At 51.1% G+C, this 12,955-nt stretch overlaps 6 protein-coding genes across 6 annotated transcripts; 3 read left to right on the top strand and 3 right to left on the bottom strand.

The window, feature by feature from the left end:
* Nucleotides 1-93: 93 nt before the first annotated feature.
* On the bottom strand, nucleotides 94-1,303 carry M438DRAFT_345212 (uncharacterized protein). Its single transcript, XM_029905398.1, has one exon. The coding sequence runs from the start codon at nucleotides 1,166-1,168 to the stop codon at nucleotides 254-256; it is 915 nt and encodes a 304-aa protein (XP_029761192.1). The 5' UTR covers nucleotides 1,169-1,303; the 3' UTR covers nucleotides 94-253.
* Nucleotides 1,304-1,383: 80 nt separating this feature from the next.
* On the top strand, nucleotides 1,384-3,111 carry M438DRAFT_345211 (membrane associated DnaJ chaperone-like protein). Its single transcript, XM_029905397.1, has 3 exons — nucleotides 1,384-1,682; nucleotides 1,889-2,139; nucleotides 2,198-3,111. Exons 1-3 carry the CDS (start codon nucleotides 1,635-1,637, stop codon nucleotides 2,970-2,972), a joined length of 1,074 nt encoding a protein of 357 aa, XP_029761191.1. The 5' UTR covers nucleotides 1,384-1,634; the 3' UTR covers nucleotides 2,973-3,111.
* Nucleotides 3,112-3,127: 16 nt separating this feature from the next.
* M438DRAFT_345210 (actin-like ATPase domain-containing protein) lies at nucleotides 3,128-6,686 on the bottom strand. The gene has a single exon (XM_029905396.1). It carries the CDS (start codon nucleotides 6,496-6,498, stop codon nucleotides 3,598-3,600), a length of 2,901 nt encoding a protein of 966 aa, XP_029761190.1. The 5' UTR covers nucleotides 6,499-6,686; the 3' UTR covers nucleotides 3,128-3,597.
* A 250-nt stretch (nucleotides 6,687-6,936) lies between these two features.
* Nucleotides 6,937-7,398, top strand: M438DRAFT_334842 (ribosomal protein S28e; the record flags this gene model as incomplete). Its single annotated transcript, XM_029903757.1, has 3 exons — nucleotides 6,937-6,997; nucleotides 7,180-7,263; nucleotides 7,337-7,398. The coding sequence occupies 3 exons, from the start codon at nucleotides 6,937-6,939 to the stop codon at nucleotides 7,396-7,398; spliced, it is 207 nt and encodes a 68-aa protein (XP_029761189.1).
* Nucleotides 7,399-8,562: 1,164 nt separating this feature from the next.
* On the bottom strand, nucleotides 8,563-9,858 carry M438DRAFT_318064 (2-nitropropane dioxygenase). Its single transcript, XM_029902772.1, has 2 exons — nucleotides 9,130-9,858; nucleotides 8,563-9,072 (listed from the first exon to the last, which is right to left on the bottom strand). Exons 1-2 carry the CDS (start codon nucleotides 9,804-9,806, stop codon nucleotides 8,703-8,705), a joined length of 1,047 nt encoding a protein of 348 aa, XP_029761188.1. The 5' UTR covers nucleotides 9,807-9,858; the 3' UTR covers nucleotides 8,563-8,702.
* A 509-nt stretch (nucleotides 9,859-10,367) lies between these two features.
* On the top strand, nucleotides 10,368-12,460 carry M438DRAFT_296070 (flavin-containing monooxygenase). The gene is made up of 3 exons (XM_029901894.1): nucleotides 10,368-11,819; nucleotides 11,897-12,125; nucleotides 12,249-12,460. The coding sequence occupies exons 1-3, from the start codon at nucleotides 10,377-10,379 to the stop codon at nucleotides 12,371-12,373; spliced, it is 1,797 nt and encodes a 598-aa protein (XP_029761187.1). The 5' UTR covers nucleotides 10,368-10,376; the 3' UTR covers nucleotides 12,374-12,460.
* Nucleotides 12,461-12,955: the final 495 nt, after the last annotated feature.

Raw genomic sequence — 12,955 nt, 5'->3', positions numbered from 1 at the left:
GTATTTGGAGATCCACGCAACTTCCACTGAGAGCCACGCTTGGCCAAGCTCTCTCTGGACATTGTCCGATATAGAACAACTTTGTGTCTTGCTTGCAGCACCATGTACATAGGCAGTGCATAAAGGGGATGCTGTCAAAAGTATGTGTTCCAGAAGGATGGGTATGATTGATACAAAGAAACGCTCATGTATGGAAAAAAAAGAAAGGAAAGAAGCAAACCCCAGCACCCTTTTATTTGTGACTGCCCTTTCTTTACACATGCAGAGCTGGAACCCTCTTCTTCTTTGGCACCTTTCTGGCGGCCTTGAGTTCTGCATCATATGCTTTGTCCGCTTCAGGATCCAACAGCGTACCCTCGATACTGAGGAAGCCGCGCTCGCGCTCTGTACTCGGCGCCGATTCAAAGTCCTTGACTGTGAATTTGACCAATCCTTCCACCTTTTTACCGTCCGCATCGACATAATGGCCACTGCTCTCGTCGCTCTTGTTGCGCAGTCCTCTCATCCAGTCGGTTGAGCTCTTGGTGCCGGCGGTAGCGTTGTGGTTCGGCACCCACTTCCACGTGGTAGGGATTCTCTTTCTGTCCACACCGGCGTTGAAGAAATTCCAGCATACCAGGCCGAGATAGCTCTCGTTTTGCACGGATACGTAGCCCTCGATTACGGCGCCGGGGGTGGGGCGCAAGAGGATGAAGTCGACCGTCAGCCAGACGAAGGAGACTGCGTATTCGTCGATTGATTTGGCGAGGACGGTTGGTGAAGCGTCGGGTGCGTCGCGCGAGGAAGGGACGTCTGAGGGAGAGGCGGAGAGGCGAGGGTTGCTGTAGGAGAGGACGACGCCGCGGAGAGGAGGGTGGTAGGTGAGGAGCAGAGGAGAGATGTGCTCTGCGCAGAGGCCGTCGACGGGGAAGGCGTGGTAGATTGGCGAGAGAGGGAGGTAGAAGGATGAGGTTTGCTTGGTGAATGGTGATGTTGCTGTCGGGTCTGCATCCGCGACTGGCGATTGAATGCGCGGGCGCTTTGGTAGGCTCTCGACTGTGGTGTCTGCTGTCGTCTCTTGCTCGGTATCCTCTTGTTCGTGTCGTCGCTTTTTCGCTGCCGATTTCTCTTCCTTTGTCTTTTTCGTCTTTGCAGACTTTGGCGTGTTGCTCATGGCTTCCGTCGACATTGTTGCTGTTTGGATGTGGTTGCGCGACAATTGCTGTACAAAAATAAAATTCTAATGCGGCTTCATGTGAAACTTTGAAGATGGTTTGGAGAGTTGACGCCGATATCCTATAGAACACACCAGCTTTTCTTCCAAGACGTAGCCTCTCCCAGCTTGGATCATCAAAGTATCGGCTCCATCCAAAGACACAATTGTTTTTCAAAAGGTCTGAAGGTCAACACTGAGAGTGTGATCCAGAGATCTCTCACTGGAGAACGGTTCAAGACCAAATTGTTTCTGTATCGATACAGCCAGTTTTTCGACTATTGCAGTCTCTGAGAGGCCGTGTTTGACACTCCATCGAGCTCCCAAGCTTTTCTGTCCACAATCGAAGCCAAGACTTCTGACCAATCGCGTTCGTTACACATCGAAGTCAATACATATCCTATATCATTCGACCGCATAACATCTCGCAGCAAAACTAACCATGTCTGACAATCTATTGTCATTAGCTGGTTGGTACCTCCTGCCAAACGTGAGTGCTGATTTTCTGTTCCCTCCATCTCTCTACATTTCACATATCAAAACATGGAGCAACTTCCCCTTGAGGGCATCGATTCACTCAGTATAACCATAATATATTCACTCTTGTCATCATTCGGTTTCGTCCTATTTGATCTTGTCAGATCTCTCGCTCCAACCCAATTCTGATGAGAACATTGCTGATTCCGAACGAAATAGCTGGTAACAGGATGGGCGCAATCAGCCTTCTATGCCATTTGGATCCGCGCGGGTGATCCCAAGCCCCAGCCAGGAACACAGGTGTTTGTCAAGCACCGCAAGAGAATCAACATCATAGTCGTCTTGGCATACCTACTCTACACAATCTACGAAGCAGACTTTCAACTCAGAATGGCTGGCAACTTCTACCAAGACCTAGGCGTGGGCCTTGGGATCGACGAAAGAGGACTTCAGAGCCGTTTCAGAAGATTGTGAGTCTTTCCCTGGCCCAAAATTGACAGGTGACGGAAGGCTGATTTGGTGACCTAGAACACTCCTCCATCACCCAGACAAGGTGGCTTCAGACTCCAACCGCAGCATAGCAGAAGCATACTACGTACACCTAAAACTATGCCGTGACATCCTAGTCGACCCAACAAAACGCTTCGCCTACGACCGTCTGGGCCCCGAAATCCTCGCCTGGCAGAAATCTACCACAATCCCCGATTACATGACCGCCGGCATCCGCAACCTCTTCTACTACTACACCGGCACCGCCGGCGTATTGACCATAATCGGCTTCATGGGCTACATCAAACAAGCCGCCTTCTGGCGCTTCCTGGCCCTCGCCTCCTTGGGCGTCTTCGAACTCCACTGTCTAATGTCTCCCGAATTTCCTCGCTTGCTCACAAAGATTGTGAATCCCGTACTCACGCTTATACCCCTACACCCTCAATTCCTACCCTTCCAATTGCTTTCGCTGCTCAGAAAACTCATCTTGACGCTGTTCATCGCATTTTCGCAGATCGGTCCTTTGCTCACGCCTTCAACCCCCGCTCCACCATCAGAAGACCAGATCCAGCAACAACAACTTCAACGTCTTGGTGCTATAGCAGGAGGACTGGAAACCCAAGCGAACATGTTGATGGCGTTGGAAATGACACCCTTCACCGATGAAAGCGACATGAGGGAATTGAGAGAGAGGTTGAAGAGATTCTTGGTGGATAATACCATCAGGAGTAATAAAGAAGTCAGGGATGCCATGGGTGGCGTTTTGGCTCGGAGGAGACAGGGTGTTCCACATGGTGCTGCGGGTACGAGATAGAAATTTTTGTAGGATATGGACCTTTTTTTTCTGTGTTTTGATTCAAGCGTAGTACAACATGGTAGCTGCTGTGAACAAAAAAAAGAATTACTTGCATCGAATGAAAAGCGAAATGACTCTAGATAACGGCGGGCGAGAGGATTGAACACACAGCCAACCGACCTCCTTTGTGCAAGGTTCGAAAAGAAAAAAAGAAAAAAACAACGAGACCGAAATCAACCTGACCGCCAAATACACCGTTCGCCCCGTGAGAAAACGGCAGGTCTAGTCATCGGACACACGAATCTCTTCCTCGTTGATCATGGTAGTGCTGAGGAGTGTATATATACCTCTTTCCCCTTTGTAGTGATCTTATTCTACCGCAAAAGGCACGCTGTCCTTCATCCTAGCAATGCATCAACACATGCAAATGTGGGTTGCGAGATTTATTGTTTCTTTAGATTGGTAGAAATCACTCATCAAGTGCCCAATGGCGCTTTTTATCCGACATCTTTCACGAAATCAAGTGGCGTTTTCGCTTCTTGAAATGGAAAGTTCAAAATGTTTGAAAGTATTGCTTATAATGGTTATCTAGAAAAACTGGAACAGGAAAACACGAGATTTGAGAACTAATGCTAATTATGCTCTACAGCTCCTCATGCTCAATAGGCTTAGCTGGCTCCTCAACCACAACCGAAGGACTGGCAGAAGCAGATTCCGACGCTGTCGAAGACTCACTGCTGCTAGACTTTGCCTTCTTGCTCTTGGTGGCTTTGGGCTTCTTGGAGCTGGAGCTGCGGGTGCTGGCTTTAGGCATCTGCATCTTCTTTGTCACCATGTCCATGAGGGCCTTGTTGAGCTCCTTGGCCTTGGTTTCGATTTCCTTGACGGTGAAGGCGGGGTCCTCGAAGGGTTGGAGCTTGTCTTGCTCGGCGACCTTGGCCTTGATCCACTCGGAAACACTCTCGTATGCCTTGGTGATGGAAGCAAGATCTTCCTCGGTATAAGGCATCAGGCTAGCAGACTCGCTGGGCTTGGCAGATGAAGAAGTTGACGAAGCATCAGGCTCGTCAAGATCGTCCAAGTCGTCGGCAGCGCTGGGGCTGGCAGCGGCTTCAGTGGTCGAGCTGCTCGACAAAGCGGCCTCCGAGGCGGATGAGATCGAAGCAGCAATCTGCTTGCCAATGGCATCAACCATCGACTTGGTCTGATCGAGCGAACTCTGCAGAGACTTAAGGATCTCGGGACGTGCTGATGCCTCTTCTCTGCGCTTCTGTACAGGGTCAACGATGGCCTTGAGGTCAGCAAGCTTGCTCTTGAAGGCTTCAGCTTTGGCAGAGGAGCCCTCGCCGTAAAGCCAGTCGCTAGTGCTGCTGAGTAGAGAGCTCAATTGAGATCTGATGGCTTCGGTAGAGGCACCAACAAAGTCAGTGTTCTCAAGGAGATCTCTAGTACGGTAGGTGTATGCTTCAAGAACGTTCAGAGCCTCCTCCCTTTGGATGCGAGAGATATCTGAACGATCAAAGGCTGCGAGACGGTCCTTCATGGCCTTGATCTCTTCCGGCGCGGGTTGGGCGAGGCCTTTTGGAACGGTGGTGACCTTGACAGGAATGATCTCGGTACGCTTCTTCTTGATGTCAGCCTCAGCAGCGGCAGAACCACTGGCCTTGGCGTTGGCAGTGCTGGAGGACGAGCTGGATGAGGATGAACTAGTCTCAGCCTCGGCCTCTTCGCCTTCCTTAAGGGGCTCTTGTTCACCCTTCTTGGATCCGAAACCAAACAGTCCCTTGACTGAGTCGCCAATGCCACCAGCCTTACCACCCTCGACTTCACAGCTGACGGAAGCAGATACGATCTCAGGAATGCTGTCAATAGGGCTGATGCGAAGCTTGAGCTTAGTCGAGATATCATCCTTAGAACAGCCAAATTTGGTGGTCAGAGCCTCGACGGAAGCAGTCAGATTCTGAGTCTTGACTTCTGTCACTTGGCGGTCAGCACCGTCGACGGTTTGGAACAGAGTGAAAGCGAAATCGTCAAGGTTCTTGACAGTGACTTCCTTGGCAAGTCCAGCTTGCGAGGTAGCGACGAACAGCTTCTGCTGTCTTGCCTTGCCATCCGAGTATGAGATGCCTGCAGGGTAGACAGCGGCTTCAATATCTCTAATTTCCTTGACGCGGAAGCTGGGGCTCAGACCAGCAGCCTTGAAAGCGGCACCAAAAGCAGCCGACTCATCTGAGTTGACGTTGCTACGGACCTCGGTGCTCTTGCCGGTCATGGACTCGAGCTTCTTCTGGACAAAGGGTGTTCTAATAGCACCGCCGTGGAGAATGACAGAGTCAAGATCCTTGAACGACAGCTTAGCAGCATCGAGAGCCTGTTGAACGGGCGCACTGATACGATCGGCGTGGGAGGCGGCCATCTTCTCGAACTCGGCTCTGGTGAGCTTGGTAGCGAAGTCAATGTCCTTGTACAAGCCCTCGAAGCTCGACCTGACGTCGGAGTTGGCACTGAGAACCATTCTTGCGCGCTCGGCTTCACGCCAGATCTTGGAAGCGGTTCTACCGTGACCCTTGACCTCTTCGGCAGTGATGCCAGCCTTGACGGCTTGGGGCTTAGCGACGAAGGCATCGACAAGGTAGTCAACAATAAGTGCGTTGAGTTCGTCTCCTCCAAGTGTCTTATCCCAACCAGCGCCCATGACAGCAACCTCCTGAATAGTCTTGTTGAAACGTCCGATGTCCTTGACGTCCTTGGATGAGAATCTCAGAAGAGTGGCAGTAGTCGAACCAGCACCCATATCGAAGATCAGGTGGTACTCAGGCTTCTCGCCCTTGGTGACGCTGGGGAAAGTGCGCTTGACGGCGTAATCGATACCGACAGCCAGTCCGTCGCTGATGAGACTCATAACGTTGATTCCAGCCAGGTCGGCAGCACGCTCAATAGCGCGTCTCTCGTCGGCTGTCCAGTGTACGGGAACGGTGATGACAGCGTCTGTGACAGAGCTTCCCTTGGACATGGCCTCTGCGTTTGTGCGAATGTTCTTGAGCTCCATGGCGAGCAACTCATCGAGGGTCCATGGCCCTTCGGATGAGCTGAAGGCGCTGGGCTCGAACGAGACAGTTCCCTTCTCTTGGTCGAACTTTGACTTGATGGCGGGATGGCGTGCGTGGTAGTTTTTGATCATCGAGTCGGTGTGGTCGCCGGGCACAAGTCCAAGGAGGGTCTTGAGGTTGGTGAAGACATCGCCAGGGAAGCGACCGCCGAGAGCAAGAGCATCTCCGCCATACAGTCTCTCGGGGTATGAGCCGAATTCAAGGGCGGAACCAGATACAGGCTTGAAACCAACAACGGCAGCCTCTTTGCGCTTGGAGTCTTTGGTGGGGACGATATCGAGGGGTACTCCTGGCTTTACGATTGCTGCTTTGATGTAAGCACCACCGAGGTCAATTCCCAGGACTGCCGACGCTGCAGATGCCGTCGAGGCAAATGCGATAAACAGGAACGCGAATAAGAAGAAGGGAGATGAGAGTCCTCGCATCTTGGCCATGATTGTGAGGCTGAAAGAAGATGGAAGACAGTCGTTAGCTCCTCAAATGTGAATCAGGAGCTGGTCGTGATGGAAAGAAAGATGGCCTTGATTTGAAGTCTAGCACAAGGCAACACTCGACATGACTCTTCCCAAAGTGACAGGTGTTTGGATTATTCTATCCTCAACTTTTCCGAAACGTGGACTGCCACTTGTCTTCCCCGAGCTTGAGCTGGTTCGCCGCAACTGCCTCCGTCACTTTTGCCAAGACCGAACCTGCACTAGCCTTTCACACGGAGAAAGCGCGGCAACAGCCGGCTGCCCACACGCGAATTTGGCAAGCGCTCCCCAGATACACGCACCTGCCTGAAGATTCTTGATCCCTAGTCGACGCCTTTTTCCTTCGCCCTCGCCCAGTTACAGAAGAAGCTATCTCAGCTCATCACACAAGACTTCAAAATGGAATCCGCCAAGGTCCCCGTCAAGCTCGTCAAGGTCACCCGCGTCCTCGGCCGTACCGGTACGTTCACCTAGAACAACCACGACAATCCTCCATCGCACGCCGCAACGACAGAGTACACCGGAAAGAGGAGGACAGCGCACATAGGAAAAGCACACATCGGACAACTCAGACACGGCCATGGAGGATTGCAGACACGACAAGTTAGAGGACAAATTGCTGACGGATTTCTTGCGACACAGGCTCTCGCGGTGGTGTTACCCAGGTCCGCGTTGAGTTCATGGACGACACTACCCGTTCCATCATCCGTAACGTCAAGGGTCCCGGTACGATTCTCTCGCTCTTCTCGCCGCTGTGCGAACGCGCCCACGAATATCGTGACTAACACCGCATCCACAGTCCGTGAGGACGACATCCTCTGCCTGCTCGAGTCCGAGCGTGAGGCCCGCCGTCTCCGATAAGCGACCAACGCATGCCCTCCTTCCACAACCGTCAACCGCAACACTTTCTATTCCGAAGATCGATCGACTGTTCCACCCTCTCGTCGATGTTTACCTCTCTTACCTCAACCCTCTTCTATGATACCGCGGGCTTGGGGAGATGTTGAAGGAGAGTCTCGTTGCGGGCGCAAAAGTGCAAAGTTCTCTGATTACGATAATGTCGCCTGGGGGTCTTTTTTGATGGGTCGGGAGCTGCTGCGTAGTTTCTTCTAGCAAGGAGCCGGACAAGAAAAAAAGGAAATACGAAAACAAAAAGCTTCGCCGACAATTCATATCTTCCTCTTTTTCCAGTCATGTTCTGCGCGTTTGTTGTGCTGACAGGCAAGGATGATTTTATGCGACTACTTTACAAAAGCTATGGGTGTTCTAGGTCTGGGCTCGGTAGGCAATTGATTTCGTTTCATCTCTAACACATTGCATCTGCTTTGCCAACGCATTCTTCTCGGACTCGTATCTCGACTACACTTAGAACCGTACCACGCGACGCTATTCGGCTTGGACACTCTGGACACTTGGCTTCGACCACCTTTTTGTGTCACGAATGCCGAAGCGGATGACACATACCAACTCACCATCACCATTATGGACCTATCGCAGGCAATTATAGTCTCTGCGCGACAGCATGTAAACAGGTGTTCCTGTCATCAAGCCTGAGTGAGTCAGAAGGCTGTAGAAGCTGGTAATGATTTGGCAAAACCAACTCATCATGTGCCAATACCTTGTAAGGATAATGGAACATACCGCGGACTCCCAAACCTATAAGTTTCTCATCTCTCTGCTTCTTCTCCTTTTTTCCTTCATACTCTTCCTCTCTGTTGGTTTTTGAGTGGAGTAGGACCTCATGATCCTCCACAGTTTCTGGTGAGTGGTTTTTGAAGTGACGGCAGTCCTCATACCACCACTGTTCTGTGGCAGGAGTTATGATGTGTTTGAAAACCCTCATACCCTCAGGGAGGGGGTACTAATAGAGGGAGCAAGCCGGGGAAGATGTTCGTCCTCTTAGGAGGCGGCTCTTACGAAGGTCTCTCTCACAAGGCGATCTCAAGGGGCCTTGCGAAAGATACCCTGTTAAAAACTTGATCAAGTTATCAATCTTTGGAACTTTTGCCAGTTTTTGGTGGCTTTCGGGCTCAACATGACTTCTTGTCTCTCTTTTTTTCATCGGCGTTCTGGCTACAAGCTGGGTGCTGAAGAAGATTTGTCGAGACGTTGCTGCTATGTAATGACGGGATTGCAATGTGGCTGTCCCTGACACTACTCTCAGTCTATAACTTGCTGTCTCTTGCGACAAAGCCCTGTCCCCTGTTCAACATGTCGACGGCCTCTCTGACCATGTCTTCGACAATCTCCTTTGCAGGTTTGATATCGCCGATCACACCGGCGACCGTTCCCATCAGATATGGCAAGTCGACATCTTTATCATCGTCCATGTCTTTTTGCATCGGAACGATACCTTGATCGGTCAAGCGCTTTATATCTTCTGGTCTGTCTTCCCACGACTGGATATACTCGTTCATGCGGACGCGAAGTGGTCGACCGCTGACAACTAGTGTTCGCAAAGTGTCCTCGAACTTTGCTGACACCACTGCTTCTTTGTGCAGCTTCGAGCATCCAGCTTCGACACTTGCGACGAATCTGTCGAGATATGGTCAGCTCATCGCGTCTTTGATGCTGATGGGACTCAACACGTACCTTGTGCCAACCCACACACCTGCCGCGCCTTGCATCAACGCCGCCGCCAAACTTCGCCCATTGTATATACCACCTGCCGCGACCACCAAAGCAGGCTCTCCAGTCAACGGACTTTTATACTTACTCGCCGCATCCACCACGGCCGGAATAAGAATGTTTCCAGGAATATCACCCGTATGGCCTCCACCTTCACCTCCTTGCGCACAAACGCAATCCACACCTGCCTCAAGCGCTTTGACAGCATGCTTAGGATGTCCGACCATATTCATGACCAAAATGCCAGCTTCATGCAAGCGATCGATAACTCTCTTCGGCGGCACACCCACTGCACTGATGAACAGTTTCGCACCTTCTTCGATCACCACATCGATCAGTTGATCCAGTTGTCCGTGTGTGTAATCGTGGTTCGTCTTTCGTGCTGAACCTCCTACTTGTGGCAAGGCGAGGTCGACACCAAAAGGTAGGTCTGGCGATGAAAGATGCGCCTTGAGTTCTGTGATGATATCGCGAAGTTGTTGTGGATTGTATCCCAACCCACCAATTGTCCCTAGTCCTCCTGCATTCGAGACGGCGGCAGCAAGAGGACCGGAAGATGTGCGAGCCATTCCTGCCAGCAGGATTGGATATTTGATTCCCAGCAGGGTCGTCAGAGGTGTGGTGAGCGTAGGCATTGCCATGGTGGTGTGGATATCTATTCGATGAAAAACTACAAAGTTTCGAGATGCAGCGATGTACCTACGGAGTTGGCTTATTATGTATTGATATGCAATATACGGCTACCGGTATGGATGAAGGTCAAGTGGTGCGGAGGCTGGAGCGGGGGAGTCGTGCCGAGGCTCGCCTTTGATCGCTGACCAGTCTTGCAGCTCTTTCCTCCTTCCGTCTCGAACTTTTGACTTGATCCATCGGACCGCCATCTTATGTCTGCGCGACTTGAAAATGCGGCGACTACTGACAGATCATGGACATGCTTCAGTAAGATCTGACTGGGCATGACCGCTCACAGAGTACAGCCGCCTGAAGGATCCTTGGCCACCTTCTGTCAAACTCTAACATTCTCCATATGCAAGATAGCTGCAAGATGCAGCTGAGACTCAAGCCATCTCTATTCGACAAATGGTGGTACAGAGATACTTCACAAGTGGTAAGCATGCATGACAGGGTCAACCTGAAGCCCATAAATATAAGCCGGGCCCTCAGGCATGCTTTCAGTACTCTATCAATTGATTTCTCCCTAAGATTCCATTATGGCAGCAGTACAGACTCGCACCTTCCCTACACCAGTGATCACAAGTAGACAGCTTAAGGGCAGCCTCCCCAGGGTCGAGATCGACGAAAACGTGGACTGCTCTGCCGTGGCATCCTCTTGCATTGCCCGACTCGAAAAATTACAGCAAAGCGACCTCACTGACGATGCACTATGGAGAGACTGTCTCAGCATTACTGGAAATCAGCGTACTTTCAGTAGCTCCACCTCCATTCTTGCTGCTTGGAACGAACTCATGCCTAAGTGCAAGCCTCGCAACTTCCGTCTGGTGCCGTACAGCGCTCAGTTCTTTAGACTGGGACCTCAGCCTGCTTGGATAGTGGCTGCCTTCCAATTCGAGACCGATGGAGACCAGGCTGCCGAGTGCTCGGGCTCCTTGAACATGGTTCCTGATGGCAGTGGTGGCTACAAGATTTGGGTCTTTTCTACAATGATGGAAGCTCTCAAGAATGACAGCAACTCTGGCAACCCAGATACCTTCCCTGACCCAACATTTGCACCTGCTACCAGGCTCGAAGATGGAGGCGAGATCGACTGCATCGTGGTCGGAGGTGGTATGGCAGGTCTCTGTGTTGCAGGCAGATTGCACGCCCTACGAGTACCCTACGTCGTCGTCGAACGTAACGCATCGGTCGGAGACAACTGGACCAAGCGATACGACTCTATACACTTGCACTTGTCGAACAGCTACAGCGAGATGCCCTTTCAACGCGTCTATGCCGACAAGCCCTACAATCTCGGCAGTAAAGAGTTGGCAGAAGGCATGCAGAAGTACGTCGATATGCACAACATCCAAGTCTGGCTATCGAGCTCCATGGACCAAGCCCGCTGGGAAGAAGAGACCAAGAGTTGGAACGTGGTCGTCAGTAGACAAGGACAACCCAAGAAGCTCAAAGCCAAGCATCTCGTCATGGCCATAGGCGGCGGTCTCGACGTGCCCAAGTACCCCGAATATCCCAACCGCGACGAGTTCCAAGGCACAGTCATCCACTCTGTCGATTGGAAGAACGCAGATGCCTTCGCAGGCAAGAAAGGCATCATTATCGGCGCTGCCAACAGCGCCTTCGACATTGCTCAGAACATGGTCGATTCTAACCTCTCCGAGATCACCCTCGTTCAACGCAGTATCACCCACGTCATGTCCTCCACAGTCCTTTATCCCATTCAGGATGCCTTGTATAACCCTCAATGCGACCTCGGCATGTCTGACCGCATGACTTTAGTGCCTCCCTATGCGGTTGGTAGATTGATGATCATGGCAGGAGCAGGTGCACTACAAGCTCTTGAACCGAATCGATATGACTACTTGAAAGAGGCTGGATTCCGCTTCCACCAAAGCCCAGATCTGTTTGCCAATCCCGTCGAGAAGTTTGGTGGACACTTACTAGACCATGGAAGCGTTTCCATAATCAAAACCGGCAAAGTACATATCCACTCCCTGCCTCTTCCCCATCTTCCTCCTCTCCACACTTTTTGTCCCAAATTCTAACAAACCCACAGATCAAGATCAAATCAGGCATCCTCCCCACCTCCTACACCCCCACCGGCCTCCTCTTCGACGACGCCACAGAAACCCCCGCCGATGTCATCGTCCTAGCCACAGGATTCAGAAACAACCTCCGCCGCAGTGTCGCTTCCATAATAGGTGATGAGACCGCAGACAAACTAGACGATTTCTTCGGTCTTGATGCCGAGGGTGAGATTAGAGGGTTTGCCAAACCCATTGGACGTGAGTTTGCACATTTCCTTCACCCGTGCCCCACTTCTTCTTTGATTCACGTTCGATACCGTGTGTTGTTCGGAAATGATAGCGGATCTGAGGGATTACGCTGACAAGAGACCAAACAAACAGATCCAGGAATATGGTATTTTGGAGGTGGAACCGCGCATGCGAGATTTGTGTCTAGGTTTTTGGCTCTGCAGATTGCTGCTGATGTTGGAGGAAGGCCTTTTGATGCGTATATGGATACACCTTGACAGAGTTCCTGTCGTGTTTTCACTCGATGGGAAAGGTTTGGACGAACAAATATATGCATTATCTACCGTGTTCGCCGCAGTAATGGCCAATCTCCTGAGAAAATATCATGGCTCATTCGTTATGACATCTGGAACTGCCGTTAATGAACCCATTGCTGTCGAAATGAACGATCTGGTTTCTTTCGTGATCGTGAATTCTGGGAAGCACTCAGTGAAGACCAGGGTCATACCAGCTGCAATGATTTCCAGCAGTTTGTGGACTTTAACTCAGTCAACGCAAGCCAGTCGGGTTTAAGGCTTACTCAGTAGGAGATATTGATGGTCTAGAGGACTCTGGTGAAGCTTAGTTGCCCCAAGACCGTTATACTTTGATATCTTTGAACAGAAAGACGCAACGCCGCGTCTTTTACGAGAACGCGGGAATAGATGGCAGTGTCCGAAGATCTTGTCAAGAGCAGAAAAGACCAAGCTGCAGAAGAACTCTTCATCAGATACTCAGATCCATGCATAGGACGCTGCGTTGCGACAGTATTGCATAGGTACAATCAGGTAAGAGGGACAGCATATGAAGAACAAAAGCAT

Source organism: Aureobasidium pullulans (assembly GCF_000721785.1).
Source record: "Aureobasidium pullulans EXF-150 unplaced genomic scaffold scaffold_8, whole genome shotgun sequence".
Taxonomy (NCBI): domain Eukaryota; kingdom Fungi; phylum Ascomycota; class Dothideomycetes; order Dothideales; family Saccotheciaceae; genus Aureobasidium; species Aureobasidium pullulans.
Note: the sequence above shows the minus strand (reverse complement) of the source record. Positions and strands in the feature narration are given on the sequence as shown.